General features: G+C 43.8%; 1 protein-coding gene across 1 annotated transcript in view; it reads right to left on the reverse strand.

Moving 5' to 3' along the window:
• Positions 1-20,689, reverse strand: part of PTPRT (protein tyrosine phosphatase receptor type T) — a 1,166,895-nt gene that overhangs the window by 824,105 nt on the left and 322,101 nt on the right. The window contains exon 2 of the mRNA XM_042230145.2: positions 17,839-17,964. Coding sequence (XP_042086079.1) covers positions 17,839-17,964 — 126 coding nt within the window. The remainder of the gene's footprint in view (positions 1-17,838; positions 17,965-20,689) is intronic.

Consider the following 20,689-nt stretch of genomic DNA (forward strand, 5'->3'; position numbering starts at 1 on the left):
TTCACTTAGGAGAATGTCCTCAAGATTCACCTATCTTGTAGAATGTGGCAAGACTTTCCTCTTTGTTAAGACTGAACAATATTCTCTTGCACGTATAGAGGATGTTTTCTTTATCCATTCATCCAGTGATGGACATCTGAGCTGCTTTCAGCTCTTAGCTACTATGAATAAAGTAGCTACTATGAATAAAGTTTCAAGGAGTATAAATGTGTCAATACTGCTTCAATTCCTTTCAGTTCTTCTGGATATATATACTCAGAAGTAGGAATGCAGGATCATACTGTAATTTTATTTTTAACTGTTAATGAAAACTTCATACTGTTTTCCATAGCAGTTATATTGGTTTACATTCCTACCCTCAGTGCACAAGGGTTCCAATTTCTCCAAATCCTTGCCAACACTTATTATTTTCTGTTTTTTAAAAAATTACAATCACCATTATTATTACTAATATGGCCATTCTAATGCATGTGAGATGATATATCATTATGGGTTTCATTTGTATTTCTCTAATGGTCTATTGCACATCTTTTAATATGTCTGTTGGTTACTTCCACTTATCTTCTTTGCAGAAGTGACTGTTCAAGCCCTTTGCCCATTTTTTTAAATCATTATTTGCTTTTTTATTTTTAGGTTGTAAGAGTTTTTCATCTATTCTGGATATTAATTCTTCAGTACACATAAGACCTGTAAATATTTTCTCCCATCCATAGGTCATCTTTGTTTATTGCTTCCTTAGATTCACAGAGGTTTCTAAGTTCGATGCAGTCCCATTTGTCTATTTTTGCTTTTGTTAAATCTTCTTTTGGTGTTATATCCAAAGAATCATTGCCAAGACCAATATTACAAAGGTTTCCTCTTATGTTTCTTCCAGGATTTTCTTTGTCTCAGTCTTATGTTTTTAGCTTTTTAATCTATTTCAAGTTAATTTTTAAGCATGGTAAGCACACATACATTATTATTTCTTACACATTTTTGTTGTTATGGTATAAAATAAGACTCTAGCTTCATTCTCTGGCATGCAGATATCTAGTTTTCCCAACACAATCTTTGAAGAGACTGTCCCTTCTCAATCACGTGGACTTCGCACCTTGTTGAAGAGTACTTAACTATATATGTGAGGGTTTCCCAAGGTTTTATGAGACTATCCGGAGGTTTTATAATACCCAACATCAAACATCTTCCTGATTGAAATACCTAGGATGGTTTCTACTTTCCCACTTAAATCCCAGCTAACAGAGTCATCGTGCTTATATGTTTCAGCAGCTATAGCTGAAAAGCCTCTTTCCACCTATAAACCTTATTCTAACCGTGAAAATTCTCAGCACTCTTAACAAAGGGCATAGAATATTTTTTGCTTGTCTGTAGCTTTAACAAGTTGCTTCACTAATAAAGAGTAATGATCTAAAATCTGAGAAAGTGCAACTTGAGTTTCTTAATGATGAACACTCAGGTAAGAAAGCAATTTTTAAAGAATTGGAACATTTGAGGAAGATTTTTAAAACAGTTTGTTTGAACAACTGCTACTTTCAAAGCTGAAGTGTAAAGTGTTAGCACACAGCACAGTGGGGAGACTAGAGAGATTAAGAAGAGGGTAAAAAAAGACTAGGATGTCTTTTTTAGAAAAAAAAAAAAAAAGGAAAATTTCTGTCAATGACCAAATGTCTCACTAATCAGCAATTGTGGGAAACTTAAATCTGAAGATGTACCCATGATACTAAGAGGGCATGGAGTCGATCACTACAGTTCTGTGGACCTGTCTGAGGACAGAGCAAGTACCGTCCACTTATCTGGGAGACTTATCTTCCTGAGCCCCATCTCCACACACTTTTGAAAATGAATTTCTTGTCCAGGAATCACAAGTAGCTACACGACTAACAGATAGGAAGATAGCAGATAGCAGGAGGTAGCAGGGGGTGGGGAGGAGTCTCTAGGACAAAAGAATTTTTCACAGATGTTCTACTTTGTAAATGTTATCAGCTAATTCCTACATTTAAAAACAGTCTCCTCTTCTTTTTGAATCATAAATTACAAATTAAAGAATGCTAGAGTCAGAGGAAATTGACGGCCCATTCAATATGTAAGGTAAACAGGCCCAGGCAGGGACGGTGCTTGGCCCGAGGTTACACAGCATCTTAATGGCAGAACTAGGACTACAACTCAGGATTCCTTATTTTTAAACCTATTTCATAGAAAAGGATAAAACAGGCACAAAGGGAAAACTGTCGGCCTGCCTAGAGTCTCACATTAGCGGCAGAGCTGGGACAGGCACTCTGGGACATCCCCCTACCCACGTGACAGAGGGCCAGGCTAACCAGAGGTCTGCTCCCAGCCTCATCATGGTCTTGGTGGGGAAACGCAAAGAAAACAAAGGAAAAAATGCACCAAAGGGGCCCCAGGGAGGCCCCAGACTACTCCTCAGTCAGGAAAACAAGGTTCAGAGGGTTAGTCAGCAAGCGAGGCACGGACAAAGTCCCATGTGAGTGTGACGAAAGGTGGTAATTCTGGGAGACATCAGCATGAGCCACTCATGGACGGCTTTGGTTCAAAGCCCCTCTCTGCCATTTACTAACTCTGTGACTAAGGTCAAGTTACTTAATCTCTTTGTGCCTCCATTTCCCCATGTGCAAATATGGAACAAAATGGTACTGATACTACCTAGAGTTGACATCAACCATAAAAGAGAAAAGACATTTAAAATGCCTGGCACGTAATAAGTGCTCTGTAGATGCCAGCTGTTTTTATTATTGAAGGAAAACGTTCCTGTGGGTGGGCGTGCAATTGGTCCAATCAAAATCTGATAATATAGGACAGCACTGAACAACAAAAATATAATGTGAGCCATGTAGTTAATGTTAAACTTTGGAGTAGCAACATTAAAAAGTAAAACAAATGAGTTAATTTAAATAATTATTGATCTAATCCAGTATACCTAAAATGTGTATGTGATCAGTTGCTCAGTCATGTCCAATTCTTTGTGACCCCGTGGACTGGAACCCGCCAGGTTCCTCTGTCCGTGGGATTTTTCAGGCAAGAATATCGGAGGGGGTTACCATTTCCTCCTCCATGGGATCTTCCTGACCCAGGGATCGAACCCGTGTCTCCTGCATCTCCTGTCTTGGCAGGAGGATTTTTTATCACTGAGTCACCTGCAAAACCCTGTATGTCTAAAATACAATTGTTTTAACGTGTAGTCAATATAAAAATTATAAATGAGGTTTTTTTTTCATTGTTTTTTAAAAATCTGGTGTGTATTTTATACATAAAGGACCAACCATATTTCAATTCCTCAGTAGCCACATGAGGCTGGTGGCCATCGTATTAGACTCTGTAGGTTCAGGATACTCCCAAGTAGGATTACAATGTACTGTTGGGTTTTCCAGATTACTGGACCCTATATTATGGAGTCACACAGCCATGTTATTTCACTAAATTACCCCCAAAAAACTACTGTGTTTATATTAAACTACAATTTTCCTTCTCTTATCAAATCTCTCATAATATATTGAACTACAATTCAACAATTTGAACTACAATTCAAATGACTATCATTTTCAAAACATAAAGAAGGACAGTTTTCTCACTGAAGACAAGGCAATCCATATATTCAAAATGAAGGTGTTCACTTAGAGGAGGCCCGGCCTCTGGAGAAACAGCCCCATCAGATAAACAAACCAAGAAAATACCACCCACTGCTCTGGGCTGGCATCACCATGACCTTCCTCTCAGGCTGTCTTGGGAGTGGCTGGGGTGGGAGCCGCAGGAGACTGAGGGGGCACGAGGGGAGTCCAGTGAGACGTCTCTGATGCCCGAGACATCCGTGATGCTCCCTTCTGACAAACCATTCAGAACAGCCTGCAGGCTGGTTACGTCTACATTAGGCAGACACTGACGGCCTCAGTCAACTCAACAAGCCAGCAGGATGGCCAGCCCTCAGTGACTGGACGTAGGGCTTCCCCCTCATCCTCTCAGAAAGATAACCCCACAAAAAGATTTCAGGCAACTTCAGTTTTCCGCACGTGCATAAAGTAGCCAAATGGTATCTAAATTAGTACTATGGAGTCCTAAGGTAACAATTTCATTACACATCCATATTTAAATCACATTTCATAAGATAACATATTACCTCAAAAATAGGTCAGGGCTCAGAGCCCAGACTCTAGAATCAAACTGCCTGGATTCAAAGCTCAGCTCCTCTGTTTACTATTAAGCATGAGGTGAGTTCCTCAATATTCTGGGCCTCAGTTTCCTCATGTGTAAAATATGGGTAATAACAGTAGCCAGCTCGCAGTAGTGCTGAAGTATGAAAAGAGTTAAAAACACACAAAGCCTTTAGAACATCATCCAGTAAGTAGTATACATGTATTAGCTAAAAAACTGTGGTTTATCTGTCACCAGCTCATTCCACTTCTCCATGCATGGTTCTTTCTAGCCTCACTCTGTTCTCTCTTAAAAAAAAAAAAAAGTTCTTTTCTGCTTGACCTTGAGACCCTTGCAGATCTCACAGCGGGGCGGGGGCAATCCTCCACGTTGCAATAACAGGCTTCCTCCTGTTCCCATAGGCTCTGTCCACTCCTCTTGCAATAATCCTTCAAATAAAGTTTCTCTTTACTTAAGCCTAGAGATATTTGTTACTTTGACAACTGTTATTTAAAAGGCTGTGTGTTCCATAAACAACAATTTAATGTATAGCAGAGGAAACTATATTCAATATCTTGTAATAACCTATAATAGAATTGAATCTGAAGTAATATGCATGGATAACTGAATCACTTTGCTGTACACCTGAAAGTAACACGATGTTTTAAATCAATGATACTTCAATTAAAAAAAAAAAGTGTGTTCCTCTGTATCTTGTAAACTAAATCAACCCAAATAGCACAAAATTTTGCTCCCAAAATAGTGGTTTATAATCCATTCCCAGATATTAATAGAAACTTTCAAACTCATCACATCTGCCAGTGACATCTCAGTTTGTCATCAGAGGAAGCACTTTTTAAGTTGAGTGGCATGGGTCTACATCACCTTAATTCATTGATACCATTTGGATACAATACTTTTTAATCCAGGTATGATGTCACAGGAAACTGAAAGTCAATGCAAGCATCTATGTGGGTATTAGAACAGATATGTTTTTCCCATTTATCTGACAAACGTTAAGTCTCATCACTGCAACGATCCCCTGTAACTTTTCCAAGCCATTCTTGGAGCTTGTCATTAGTTGGTCTCTCCTTGAAAAATACTACTAAACTTGTCTTCAATTCCCTTGCCTTTTTCCCCTACCAATTCTATTCATCCCTGTAAGTATCCTAAACTAGCACTGACTGGGGTCACTGCAGGGTGACGTCATTTTCCCAATTAATTTTATAGCTCACAGAACATAAAAGAGCATCCCATAATAGGAGATGCTCTGTAAGAACTTTTCTGAGAGCTATTTGGAGGCAGAGATCTCGCCTTTTACTTGAGTATCTGAGGTGTATTTCGGCTTTTATCCTTTCTTCTCTCACTGCCGTTTGCTGGGTGTCCCTTAAACAAACTACGGTGCATCTATTCAATGGGATACCACGCAGCCCTGGAATGTGAAAGTTAGATCTGAACACAGGGGTCTGAAAAGAGACCAGTGACCCAGCTGTGCAGGAACCACGATCCTACCCAGGACCTGCATTCTAAAGAGGCACCAGAGTGAGGTGACTGACTGTAGGACCCACATGGCTGGAAGCCATACTTCCTACAGGCAAACCCCGGCTCCAAAGCAAGCCTGGCAAGTCCTTTATCTTTTTGTGCCTCCAGTTCCCTCATTTCTAAAATGAAGATCATAATATCTATATCAGAGGACTGTTACAAGGATTAAATAAGCTAATGTATTTTAAGTGTTTAGGACAGTGCCTGCCACACAATAAATACTATATAAATATCGCCTTCCTACTATCATTGTCACTGTTATCAAATACATACATGCTCTGACTTCCTCCTCCTCCTTCTCTCCCTTTCCTTTCTCCCTCCCTCTCTTTCTTGACACACATCCATTTGTTGACAGTAATATTCGAGAGAACAAAGACAGGGGTAGAGAAAGCTCATTTATATGTACAGATTCAGCATTTCTTTAAGAATGAATATACTATATTTTATCATTAAAGAGGGGGAAATGTATTGACTCAACAGTAACTAAATGGGAACATAAGAACTTATTGCTTTAAACCAATCAATCATAATATCAAGAGTGATTAAGGCCACCTAGAGGCCCATTCTTCCTGATCATTTTAATGTAAACATGACATTAAAAAAACAAAACAGTAGTTTCAGATTTTAGGTAAGTCACATTTCTCCAACGGGGAGCCTCTTCATGGGTCATAAGCCGACCTACACATCTGTGAGAGTGGATCAGGCCCCAGATTGAAGACAGGGTAATCCCCAGGGTGCCTTTATTTTTCCCAAGAATCAACTCCAGATCAAAGGCCTGACCAGCCAGGCCACAGCCTCAACAAGCTGAGTGGAGGTATTTGGGGTGTAAAAGCTACAGATGTGCCAGGTCCTGTGAAAATGCCAAAGAAAGAAGCAGCCTCTCATGGTTCTTTCACAAATCTTCAGACATCATTTCTCTCTTGATTTTCCTAATACTAATAATCCCAGTGGCAATTTAGTCCACACACAGACCAACTACCCTATTCTAAACCCCATGCAGGGCACAAGAAATTCAGCAATGAGAGGCAGCCCACGCCCTCAACTAGCTCACAGTCTTAGTGAGAAATCAGGGAAAATATATCATAAACTCAATCATAAAAGCACAGAGGAATTAGGGAAGACTTCCTGGAGGAGGTTACATCCTCTACCAATAAGAAGTGATGGAATAGGAGGTGCCCTTGAGCCAGAGGCCTGATGGTCTGGTCTTCAGTGTTTGTGGTCAAAAACAAGAAAAAACAATGACAATCTGTCTCAAAAACTGAATGGTCTGGAAGAATATTGGGAGTCTCATTCTGAACAGAAAGCTGAAAGATAGGTTGGAAAGGAAGCAAAAACTATGGTGGTTCTAGGGGACCAAGAAGGAGGTAGTTCAGCATCCTTTTTTAGGACAACCTCTTGTGGCCCAGCCACTGCCCCTCCATGGATACACCCACTACACAAGCCTCTGACTGCTAACTCATCCTTCCTAGATGATATTCCTGGCCGAATCAAGGTCACAAGTCCAGCCATGGCCAGGTTGCTGCGGGTGGTAAATTTCTAGCACCTTCACCTGCCAGCAACCTGCTCCACCATCCACCAAGATTCCACACAATGAGAGTCCCCAAGTTAGGAAGCAGGGTTGGAGGCTGGACTCGCAAAACAAAATCATGAAGGCTTCTCTCCTGTGATTACTCAGCAGAGGAAAGGTAAGAGGAGAGGCCAGGAGAGGGGGCTGAGGCTGGAGACAGACACTGGGGTCGTATCAGAAGAATATCCAGTTATTAATAAGAGCAGGTCATTTAACATTCACTGCTACTTCCTACATCCCAGGCACTGGCATTCCACATAAGTAAAATAAGTGAAATGTAAGCTGGCACCCCAGCTTACAAGAACAGGAGTTCAGCACAGAGACGATGAAGAGGCTCGCTCTTCATCCAGTAGCGAGAGCCCATCTTGCTTTTCTAGCTAATGTCCACCTTGACTAGCCACGGCTTAGGCTACTCTGGTTGATTACTATTTAGAGCATAATTCCTGCTCATCCCCAGAAGGTCTCTATCCACTGTGCTAAGAGCTGGAATGCACGGCAGTCTGGACCATTACCAGTTCCTGACTTGTATGTAGGACTTCAGAATTCACAAGCATTTTTCCCCACATCAACTCATGGGCAAATTTCCAGGATTCCACATTTGGCATGTGGATGATGTTCCTCCTCCAGATCTCAAAAATAATACACAACCATTCTGCATTTGGTACACCAGGGAGTACAGAAATATAGACAGATAGATGAAAGCAGATTTGATAACTTCTGTTGGAGATGAGCTCAGAGATCTCTGTCTCTGTACAAAAACATCCATTGCAATGTGACTGAAGAGTCACATTAACTAGGAGGAACTTAAGCCTGCAAAAACAAGGTGGCTAAATCAATCACAGAACAGTCATTGGAAGAGAAGACTCTGAAGCTTTTAGAAAGCATGCTTTTGAGGAATACATAATGGCCTGGGAAAATTCTTAAAAATAGCATTACATAGAAAGATAGACATTTATGTAAGTTTGTGTGCACAGATGACTTTTGTTCTTTATAGCAATCCCTATTGTGCCTGTTCTCTACAACGAATATGCATTATTTTTGCCATCATGAATCATGAGTGTTCATAGAAATAACTTAGAAGATGTTCAGCTGATGGCAGCACCAAGTATACAATATATATTTCTCTACCCTGGGGTTGAAGCCTGGCTCCTCTTTCATATAAAATTTATGTGACCTTGGACCAATCACTTCATCACTCTGCGGCTTGGTTTTCTCAAAAATAAAGAAGAGACAATACCTCAGAATTCACAGGATGGTGACATGTTAGACGAAATGCACAGGATGATGCCTAACCCAATTCATGTTCAGAGTGATCACACAGCCAGTGCCAGTTCCCTTCAAAGAGAGCAAAAGCCCCAGGACTGACGGAACTCTGGTGTGAATTCTAAATGCAGAAAAGGGGACGGGGTCAGGGTATGGATGTGTAACTGACCCAGGAATAGTTTTTCAGAGCTTCCGTAACAAATTACCACAAACCAGGAGGCTTAAGACAACAGAAACTTACTCCTTCACAGTTCTGGAGTCCAGGAGTCTGAAACCAAGGTGCTAGCAGGGACATACAACCCCCCCACCCAAAGACTCCAGGAAGGATCCTTCCTTGCCTCTTCTGGTTCCTGGGGTCTGCTGGCAATCCTTGGCTTTCCTGGGCCTGTAAATGCATCAATCCAGTCTCTGCCTCTGGCTTCACATGGCTTTCTCCCCTGTGTGGCTGTGTGCTACTTCTCCTCCACCAGAGACACTCTACGAGGACTCAGGATAACCAGCATGACCTCATCTTTGCTGACTACATCTGCCAAGATCTTATCTCCAAATACAAGCATATTCACAGGTGCCAAGGACCAGGACTTCCACTTATCTCTTTGGGAACACAATTCAACCCATAACAGACCCCAACCTTCTCTCTATAAATATTAGCAGTTCCAGTGAACTGGCAGGAACTATAAATATTAGCATCTATTAGAGTGAACTGGCCAAGGGGCCAGTGGCATGAAGGAAAAGCCAGTACCATCCAGGATCCGTGCCTGCTTCCACGGCAGCTGATTGGTTGAAATATTCCTGTCTGTATGTTTACTCTGGATCTTTTCCAACCCCTGCCCTTTCCAATCGGATAACTAACTGTTGCTGCTGCTAAGCCGCTTCAGTCATGTCCGACTCTGTGCGACCCCACAGATGGCAGCCCACCAGGCTCCCCCATCCCTGGGATTCTCCAGGGAAGAACACTTTGTATTTCTCTGCTCTAGAGATTTGTACAGGATGGAGAGAAGAAGCTGCTTGAAGTCAAGGGTTCCTTCTTTTTTTTTTTTTTTAAGGTCTAAACTTTCTAAAGACACTATGCTGTGGGTCTCAGAAGGGCTGGCCTAAGATGAGTTGTGGCTTTGAGGGCTAGGAAGGAAAGGGAAGAAGTTCCTACACTGAAAAGAGGAAAGAGATGGATCTGTTGGTCCAAAATTGCCGAATGGTAATACTTGAGGAGGAGACAGACCCCAAAAGAGATCCTCGGTGAGATATCTGGGCTGGGCTGATTCAGGACAAGGGCTCCAAGCCTGGGGAAGCAGCAGCAGGATCACTGGACCCAGAGGGACCACAAGGAATGCGAGGGTGGGCTTCTCAGAGGAAACCACAAGGACCTGTTTAAGCCCCAGGACATTTGTAGACCCCAAGGGAAAGGGGGAGGTCAAAGAACAACTACAAAGTAAGGCTTCATTCCTTGGAGGCTCAGGGTCACATCCAGGCTGATGCAAATGCCTCCTTTCTTGTGCACTTGGGTTTGCAGCTTGAGGTTCATTCTGACACTTAATGTCCTACAAGCATCAGAAGGAAATAGAGGGAAACCTCCCAGTCCCACTGCCTCCCAGCTTAAGCACCTCTAAAAGAGAGCTGCTGGCACTTTCCTCTTCCCTCAGCTCCCCAGAAACCCTCTGGCCAGGCCCAGGGCTGGACCTCACTGCCGACATGTGGAAACTCATGCCAAAGTTGGGGATGGCACAGCCGGGAATCAGAGGCAGTTCCAGTTAGTTCCCTGGGCAAGATGGAAGCTTAGATGGAGAGTCTGAGGGTGCAGTAACACCCACTGTCTGTAACAGACCCTGCAAAGACGAGGTGGCGACAAAACCAGATGTGAAGCCTGGAATGCTAGCCTGAGGGTTTTTCTCAAGGAGGGGGATGAGGAAAGAGAAAGACAGATGCTGAGTGCGGACTGAATTAACAGAGAAGATGGAGGAGGCGACCTCCCTCTGGGTAGCATGTATCCTGGGTATGGAAAAGCCTCTCTGGGCCCATCGGGGCCCACAGCAGACCTCCTGCTAGAAGGGTCACCTGTGCAAATCAGCGTCCAGGGTCAGGTGAGCTTGAAGGAAGGGACAAGCTTCCAAGGTGGACTTTGACAGTCTCAGACCCTGTAACAAGCAGAAAAGAACTTAAGGAAAGCGGCACCAATGCACCCTACTATGTGCCGATACTCATACAGACACCAGTCCACTTAACTCTCACGCTGGTTCCCACGTTAACGATGAAGAAATCGAGGCAGAGGGATGGAGGCCCAGTGTCAGCAGGCTACGGTGTAGGACTGGAAGAAGCTGGCCCACAACAAGTCTATGATGAGGACTTTGAAAGCGGAGAACAGGATGCTGTAAGACAGAACTTCAAGGGGGTCTTTCATCAGACAGACCAAGGAGAAGGGGTGATGCCGAGACCTGATGGAACCAGGCAAGTGAAGAGCAGACAACCACTGCAGGGAGAGGGCACAACACACGCAAGGGCCCTGAATCAGGAGCTGAAAACAAGCCAGCGTGCCTGGAGCATTTTGAGAGAGCAGGAGAGGGCCTCAGAAAAGACACTAGGTCATCCAGGACTTTGCACGCATGGTGAGGAGTTCAGGTCATCCTATGTGTCAGGGAAGCACCCAAGGGGCATGAGCGGACTGACCCAGAGCCTAGCACAGAGCCTGACCCACAGAAGGGACTCAGTGAAAGCTTGTGGGGCATCTGAATACTGGCATCATACTAGATTTCCAAGAGCATGGAAACTGCTGGCTGTACCCAAGGAAGAGGAAGATCTCTGTCTTTGCCCAAGAGAAGAACAAACAATTTCGCCTAATCCAAATTCACTTTCATGCCTCTCTGCCTAAGAAGCACGCGGAGCTGCTGAAATCCACAGGCGCATCATGACAGAATAATTTCAGTGATCATTATCAAATGCCTCTATTTAGAACAGCTCAAAAGTTTGTATTACCACACTCCAATATTTATGAAACGCCACTGTGCCATAATGAGGGGCTGAGAAAATGAAGATCAGAAGCAAGGCTTGTTCCTTCCAGGAGCGAGAGTGTCGTGGTGGGGAAAGCAGCAGTGCCCCTCGGCTGGGGGGAACCTTGCTTTCCTGATCTATAGAATGGAAGGATGATAGCAAAGACTTTAAATGTGTGATCAGTTAAGGAAAGGCCCAAAGGCATTTAAGAATGCTTATCATTCATTCCTGCATCAAAGAAACACTTGATAAAGACTATTTGCCCATCCATCCATGCATGCATCCAATAAAATTGTATTTCATACATACTGTGTATGATGCGTTGACTTAAACACTAAAAATAAAGCCAGGAAGAAGACTGTCATGGTTCTTGCTGACATGGAACTTCTCATTCGGGGATACAACATACACTTAACAGGTACATCAGTGATGCATGTTTTGAGGAAAAGTGGAGGGTGCAATGGGGAACATTTACAGAAGGAGGTGACCCAGCCTGGAGCATCTAGGGAGCACCAGCCTAAGGAAGTGATGCAAGAGCGGAGATACAAAGAGGAAGAACAAGAGAACAGGGGTAGGCAAAAGTTGTACGAAGGGTGCCAATTTTATGTGAGTTCCTGAGGCAGAAAAGGGTCTGGAACATTCTCAATCAATCAGTTCAGTCGCTCAGTTGTGCCCGACTCTCTCCGACCCCATGGACTGCAGCACACCAGCCTTCCCTGTCCATCAACAACTCCCAGAGCTTGCTCAAATTCATGCCCATGAAGTCGGTGATGCCATCCAACCATCTCATCCTCTGTCGTCCCTTTCTCCTTCTGCCTTCAATCTTGCCCGCATCAAGGTCTTTTCAAATGAGTCAGTTCATTACATCAGGTGGCCAAAGTATTGGAGTTTCAGCTTCAACATTAGTTCCAATGAATATTCAGGAATGATTTCCTTTAGGATGGACTGGTTGGATCTCCTTGCAGTCCAAGGGACTCTCAAGAGTCTTCTCCATTACCACAGTTCAAAAGCATCAATTCTTCAGTACTCAGCTTTCTTTATAGTCCAACTCTCACATCCATACATGACTACTGGAAAAACCATAGCTTTGACTAGATGGACCTTTGTTGACAAAGTAGTATCTCTGCTTTTTAACATGCTATCTAGTTTGGTCATAGCTTTTCTCCCAAGGAGCAAGAATCTTTTAATTTCATGGCTGCAGTCACCATTTGGGAGCCTCCAAAATAAAGTCTCTCATTGTTTCCATTGCTTCCCCATCTATTTGCATGAAGTGATGGGACCAGATGTCATGATCTTAGCTTTCTGAATGCTGAGTTTCAAGTCAACTATTTTACTCTCCTCTTTCACTTTCATCAAGAGGCTTTTTTGTTCTTCTTCGGTTTCTGTGATAAGGGTGGTATCATCTGCATATCTGAGGTTATTGATATTTCTCCTGGCAATCTTGATTCCAGCTTGTGCTTCTTCCAGCCCAGCATTGTGCATGATGTACTCTGCATATAAGTTAAATAAGCAGGGTGACAGTATAGAGCCTCGATGTACTCCTTTCCCAATTTGAAACCAGTCTGTTGTTCCATGTCCAGTTCTAACTGTTGCTTTTTGACCTCTGTACAGATTTCTCAGGAGGCAGGTTAGGTGGTTTGGTATTCCCATCTCTTGAAGAATTGTCCACAGTTTGTTGTGATCCACACAGTCAAAGGCTTTGGCATAAGCAATAAAGCAGAAGTAGATGTTTTTCTGGAACTCTCTTGCTTTTCAATGATCCAGCAGATGTTGGTAATTTGATCTCTGGTTCCTCTGCCTTTTCTAAATCAAGCTTGAACATCTGGAAGTTCATGGTTCACGTACTGTTGAAGCCTGGCTTGGAAAATTTTGAGCATTACTCTGCTAGCATGTGAGATGAGTACAATTGTGCAGTAGTCTGAATATTCTTTGGCATTGCCTTTCTTTGGGTTTGGAATGAAAACTGACCTTTTCCAGTCCTGTGGCCACTGCTGAGTTTTTCAAATTTGCTGGCATATTGAGTGCAGCACTTTAACAGCATCATCTTTTAGGATTAGAAATAGTTCAACTGGAATTCCATCACCTCCACTAGCTTTGTTCACAGCTATTCTTCCTAAGGCTTTGCATTCCAGGATGTCTGGCTCTAGGTGAGTGATCATATCATCATGATTATCTGGGTCATCGTGATCTTTTTTGTATAGTTCTTCTGTGTATTCTTGCCACCTCTTCTTAATATCTTCTGCTTCTGTTAGGTCCATACCATTTTTGTCCTTTATTGAGCCCATATTTGTGTGAAATGTTCCTTTGGTATCTCTAATTTTCTTGAATTGATCTCTAGTCTTTCCCATTCTATTCTTTTCCTCTATTTCTTTGCACTGATCACTGAGGAAGGCTTTCTTATCTCTCCATGGTATTCTTTGGAACTCTGCATTCAGATGCTCATATCTTTCCTTTTCTCCTTTGCTTTTTGCTTCTCTTCTTTTCTCAGCTATTTGTAAGGCCTCAGACAACTATTTTGCCTTTTTGCATTCTTTTCCATGGGGATGGTCTTGATCACTGCCTCCTGTACAATGTCGTGAACCTCTGTGCATAGTTCTTCAGGCACTGTCTATCAGATCTAATCCCTCGCATCTATTTCTCCTTTCCACTGTATAATCATAAGATCTGATTTAGGTCATACCTGAATGGCCTAGCGGTTTTTCTGACTTTCTTCAATGTAAGTCTGAATCTGGCAATAAGGAGTTCATGATCTGAGCCACAGTCAGCTCCTGGTCTTGTTTTTGCTGACTGTATAGAGCTTTTCCATCTTTGGCTGCAAAGAATATAATCAGTCTGATTTCGGTGTTGACCATCTGGTGATGTCCACATGCAGAGTCTTCTCTTGTGTTGTTGGGAGAGGGTGTTTGCTGTGACCAGTGGGTTCTCTTGGCAAAACTCTGTTAGCCTTTGCCTTGTTTCATTTTGTACTCCAAGGCCAAATTTGCCTGTTACTTCAGGCATCTCTTGACTTCCTACTTTGGCATTCCAGTCCCCTTAATGAAAAGGACATCTTTTTTGGGTGTTAGTTCTAGAAGGTCTCATAGGTCTTCATAGACCCGTTCAACTTCAGCTTCTTCAGCATTAGTGACTGGAGCATAGACTTGGATTACTGTGAAATTGAATGTTTTGTCTTGGAAATGAGCAGAGATCATTCTGTCGTCTTCGAGACTGCACCCAAGTACTGCATTTCGACTCTTTTGTTGACTATGAGGGCTCCTCCATTTCTCCTAAGAGATTCTTGCCCACAGTAGTAGATGTAATGGTCATCTGAGTTAAATTCACCCATTCCAGTCCATTTTAGTTCACTGATTCCTAAAATGTTGATGATCATTCTTGCCATCTCCTATTTGACCACTTCCAATTTACCTTGTTTCACGGACCTAACATTCCAGGTTCCTATGCAATGTTGCTCTCTACAGCATCAGACTTTACTTCCATCACCAGTCACATCCACACCTGGGTGTTATTTTCTTTTTGGCTCCGTCTCTTCCTTCTTTCTGGTGTTATTTCTCCACTCTTCTCCAGTAGCATATCAGGCACCTACCAACCTGGGCAGTTCATCTTTCAGTGGCATATAAGTGATAAAATCCAGGGTGAAGTGAGCACAGGTGAGATCATGATATGGGGAGGCTGGACCAGGCCTGCAGGGCCTCAGAGGCCACTGCTGGGTATTAGTCTTCTCTCCTCAGAGCAAGAGGAAAGCCTCAAAAAGATTCCAGGCAGAGGCTAGGTGGGGGCAATGAAAGGAAGAGGTAAGGTGAACAGGCCAACATTCTAGAACAATCTCTGGCTTCTGTGCAGAGAGTGGATTAAAGTCAGAAGAGGAAGCCATTAATGCATGTATGTGGAAGCTACGAAAATAGTAGCGATGACCCTATTTGCAAAGCAGACATAGAGACACAGACCTGGGAACAAACGTATGGACACCGAGGGGTGAAAAATGGAGGGTGGGAGGAACTGGGAGTTGAGATTGATGTATAAACACTATTGATACCGTGTATAAAGCAGACAACTAACGAGAGCATACTGTGTGGTGCAGGGAACTCTGCTCAGTGCTCTTCAGTGGCCTGAAGGGGAAGGAATCCAACAGAGGGGACATACGCACATGCAGGGCTGACTTATTTCACTGCAGAGTGGAGACTAACACAATATTGTAAAGCAACTATGCTCCAATAAAGTTAATTTTAAAAATGAAACATTTTTTTAAAAAAGAGGAAGCTGAAAAGCCTGTGTGAAAGTCTACCTGTGACCCAGGCGAGGGTGGATAGCATGGTATGGCACCAGGGCAGCGGTGGCAGAGATGGAGAGACGTGAGCAGACCTGAGATGGGCTCAGGGGCTGAAGGGGTAGGATGGAGTGATTGACAAGGAGAGGGAGGTGGAGAGAGGGAAGAGAGAAGTGTGACCCCTGGGTTTCTGAATCAGCACCAGAGTGATCAAGTGGCCTTTTGAGACAAGGAGCGCTAAAGCGTGAGTAGATGGAGAAGAATCAAAAGTTCAATTTGGGAGATGTTGAGTCTGGAGAGCCTGCATGACCCTACAGGGCATCTAGTGGTCTAAGGATGAGCCAGAAGAGCCTGCGTGTGTGCAAATACACATACACACATACGGCACATACACACGTGCACTGTAAGGTCTGGGGGCTTCCCTGGTGGCTACGACAGTAAAGAATCTGCCTGCAATTCAGGAGACCTGGGATCGACCCCTGGGCCAGGAAGACCCCCTGGAGAAGTGAATGCCTACCCACTCCAGTATTTTTACCTGGAGAATCCCACGGACAGAGAAGCCTGGTGGACTACAGCCCATCCAGTAGCAAAGAGTCAGACAAGACTGAGCGACTAACACTTTAACTTTTCATAAGATCTGAATTTATTTGGCCAACATCAATGATGGCCACACAGAGCACAGAAGACATGGTAAGTAACCTTCAGCACAGGCATGCTACACTCCTGGTGTCTCTAATGGAAAGAGTGATTCTATTACATAAACGAAGACATTTCTGAGAGTAAAAGTCCGCATTTTAAAAAATTATGGTGGGACAACAGGCCTAGAGGTGGTCCCATGGTCACCTTACTAACCAGCTTGTGTAGTTTTGGCCATTCTGCTCATGTAAAGTAGGATCCTACCGTATCTGCAAAGCTCAGTTTTGTACCATGTCACAGCTTTATGATACCTGGGGGGCTATGGCTACATGCGGGAGAAAGATACACAAGCAGTTGATGTCCTCAGCAGGAAAGGTAGAGCCAGGATACAAGCCTCCTGCTTTGCAGCCAAGCTCAGAGGCAGTATGGTCACCCTGGTCACACCCTCAGCTGGACATCTCTGGTCACCTTTCACCCGCACCTGGACACCTCTGCATACCTCTCTGTCTCCAGCTTAATGACATGCTGGCAAAGCTGTCTCTCAGGGCAGCTGAGAAGACAAGGCAGCTGTGCAGTGGGTCACATACATCAGGTTCCTAAGGGATGTCTGATGGCAGCTGAAGTTCGGTGGAGAGTTGAGGCCATTCATGGTGTGACGGTTAATTCTGTGTGTCAACTTGACTGGGCTAAGAGATGTCCCAATAGCTGGTATGGCATTATTTCTGGGTGTGTCTAAGACAGGGTTTCCAGAATTGATTAGCATTTGAGTTGGAGACCTGAGTAAAGCAAACAGCAAGCCCCAGTGTAGATGAGCATCGTCCAATCCTCTGAAGGCCCAACTAGAACAAAAGCATTTCCTCCGCCACACCTTCCCTGGAATACACTGGCTATAATTCTCAAAGGCCTGCTTCATGCAGGTATTCATCAGGAATGTATATTAGGAAAAAAAAAAAAAAAAAGGAATGTATATTAGGCCTTCAGTCCCCTTGGTAAAGAGTAAATTTGTCATTCAGGATGTTGGGACATCAACTTTATCAGTAATAGTTGGACTGTAGAAGTTGCCCTGTATATTTATTTACAAGCTGTGTCTGTGTAGTCCAGGAGGAAAGAAATGACCTCAAATTATGGAGAAGTGCTCCTCCCCTAAGGTCCCATTACTCTCAGACTCCCAGACAAAATTCAGGGATGCCCCACTTGTAGCTAAAGTTCAGAATCTCAAAGCTCAAAGAAATCTAAAAGTTTCCTGAATCCAGATGACACTTTTACCATACCCTTAAGAATGCACTTAGCCTTCGTTTGCATACCTCTGGGGGTGATGAACTTACTACCAACAGAGTTACCTACTGCCCTCCCCAACAGCTCAACCCAGAATAAAATTCTTCTCCATGAGTCACTGTAAAAGCTACCACCCCCATCAGAGCCTCAAGCACAGTTGGTCACGTACCTGTAGGTACCGCTGGGTCCAGCATTGGTTTCTCCCATGTGTTAATCTGCTCCCAGGTAAACCCACTGGTCCCCAGGGCCACGCTATAACCACAGTTGCTGTAGTGCTCATCAAAGGAACAGCCACCTGCAGACAAAAGAGACATGGGTAAGTATATCCTTATGTCTGAGGCTTGGTTCGTTACCCCCATCTCAGTGGCTCTTCATTTACAGCTTTGAATTTTAAACTCTGGAGGAGATTTTCTTTTCCTAAAGGCAAGCAAATTGGAATTTTTTTATATTTGCTTTGGTGCAAAAGGAAAGACAGTGGCATCTGCAAGCCTCCTATTTTAAAAAGTTAATAAGGCTAGTTACATTGATTTCAATCTTCCTTCCTGAGAAAGTAAACAGCAACGTCCCCATCTAAGTAGAAAAAGTTAATGCCAGGGCATGCCTCTGTAATTGCTTCCTCCAACGTGCAGAGATGCTGCAAGGCAGCAGGCTAAGCACCAGCTTCGGAGTCCTGCAAAACGAGACACGGATCTCAGCTTTGCAAAGCCGGGTCAGCCGGGACCAGATGCTTCGCCATCTGTGTCTCAGTTTCCTTACCTGGAATACGGAGGGGAAGATCCACTTGGCAGAAATATCAGGAGGATAAAATGGAGTAATATAGAAAAAGTAACTGGCACAGCAAAAATTCTCAGCACCCACTTCCCTCCCTATAAGAGCAGTTTTCATGGAGTAAAAATCAAATTTGTAGAGAATTAGACAATTGTGCCCCAGGAAGATAACGAAGTCAAGGCTGTCAGTATTTAAAGCTTCTCCCTAAAAGTCCAAGCCATCCACCACCAGCACTTTACAATGAGTTGTGTAAACTGGATTGAGCACACGCTCTGGGCTCTAAGTTCCCTCCAGGTGACACTGAGAGATGTGATGTACAGAACAGGCGCTGCAACCAGGAAATGCTGGTCTGAACAGAGAAGCAAAAGGTGACTATATTCTGGGATGGGAGGTAGAAGGGGAGAAATAATCAGGGCTTTGAAGTTTAGGAGCACCTCCACCGGCACAGAGCAGGAGGAAGAGCACTCCAGGGTGAGCTGGCAGGATGTACAGAGAAGGAGAGACCACCAGGACTGAGCTTTACGTGCTGGTCCACATTTCCAGTGCCTTCTTGTCTCCTTGCTGCTCAGACCTCATCACACCATCACCTCCCTTCCTTGAACAGCCACTGGTTCCCCTATCACACATCCAAACCACATCTGTGGTTCTGATCCACATACAGAAACCATCCCTGAAAAACCTCTGCCTGTGTCTGCAGCTTCATGTAATACCACTCCCCCTTCTCCATCAGCAACAAAGGTCAAAACCCTTCTTCTGTACCCAGACCTGGGGTTTCCTCTGCTTAATGGTGGTGGAAGGCCTGTTGACAGATCTGATACAGAATATAGTCACAACACTGCTAAAGTAAACCTATGAGGGCAAAGCTCTCTCCACGCCCTTTCTTTCTGAGTATGGAAACCTGAAAGAGTCAGTCTTTAGCAGCCCCAACGAGTCAGGCTGGACAAAGGAGGACTGAATCTATTCTGGCAGTGCAAGTCTGGGGCTTGAGTTCAGAGTTTTAAATAGCTCTGCACTAGACAGCAACAGGAATTTGCAGTATAGACACCTAGAGAGAGAACGAAAAGAGAGGGAGAGAGAGGTCCAAGAAACATAATGTAAAGCAGACACCTACAGAAGGTGAGAGACAATGAGAAATTTCCTGTGATGGGAAATGACTGATGCACTGGTAGAAACTAAAATTTCTGTCTGCTTCCATGTATTCATTCTTTCTCTCACAATTATTTAATCGAGCTTTTAGGGCAGATTGAGCAGAGAACAAGATGCTATCTATACAGTGGTTTATAAGAGGCATGCCATCACTAGAAAGGAGTGAGGCAGATAGTAAATAAGCAAACTAGTAAGTAACTGCATTTCCAAATGTGCTATGAAAGCTGGCATTGGGTTGCCTGAGGGGATCCCAGGTTGGTGTGGTCCCGGAAGCCTTTCTGACCATGGATTGGCAACAGTTCCCTGTCCTGTAGTGTCAAGTCCCTCCGAGCCCTCAGTGAGAGCTGGCTACAAACAGCAGCCGTGTAACTGTGCTTTGGGGAGCTAAGGGAAGAATGGATGGACCATGTGGATGCATATGGGTCAACAGACAAAGACGGAAGTCTTAAGAGATAACAGGAAAGGTCAGGGGCAGACAGCAGAGGAGACTGCACCCCAGACAGAGTGAAGAAGGGTGACCTCTGAAAGGCAAGGACAGGGCCAGTCAACCAGCTTCCACTAGGCAATAAGCTTTAGACTGGCTGGGAAATGGTGCTGGCAGAGAGGAGGGGCTGAAGAAGTATCTGTTGACTAAATAAACCAGTGGGCTTCCCTGGTGGCTCAATGGTAAAGAAACCACCTGCCAGGGCAGAAGATGTGGATTCGATCCCTGGTTCAGGAAGATCCCCTGGAGGAGGGCATGGCAACCCACTCCAGTATTCTTGCCTGGAGAATCCCATGGACACAGGAGCCTGCGGGGCTACAGTCCATGGGGTCCCAAAAGAGTTAGATACAACTTAGCGACTAAACAACAACAAATGAACCAAAACAAATCTTTTTTAATAAATAAAAAATTTAAAAAGAAGGTCCAATCTGTTTGATAAGTTAACCTTAAAAATGCATTGCAATATACATCAGGTACAGACAAACACTGTTCAATCCCACGTATACGAGGTACCTGGTGGTGGTGGTGGTGGTTTCATCACTAAGTTCTGTCAGACTGTTTTATACAAGGTACTAAGAAGAGTCAAATTCATAGGGTCAGAAAGTACACGGGTAGATGCCAA

Source organism: Ovis aries, chromosome 13, assembly GCF_016772045.2.
Source record: "Ovis aries strain OAR_USU_Benz2616 breed Rambouillet chromosome 13, ARS-UI_Ramb_v3.0, whole genome shotgun sequence".
Lineage (NCBI taxonomy): Eukaryota > Metazoa > Chordata > Mammalia > Artiodactyla > Bovidae > Ovis > Ovis aries.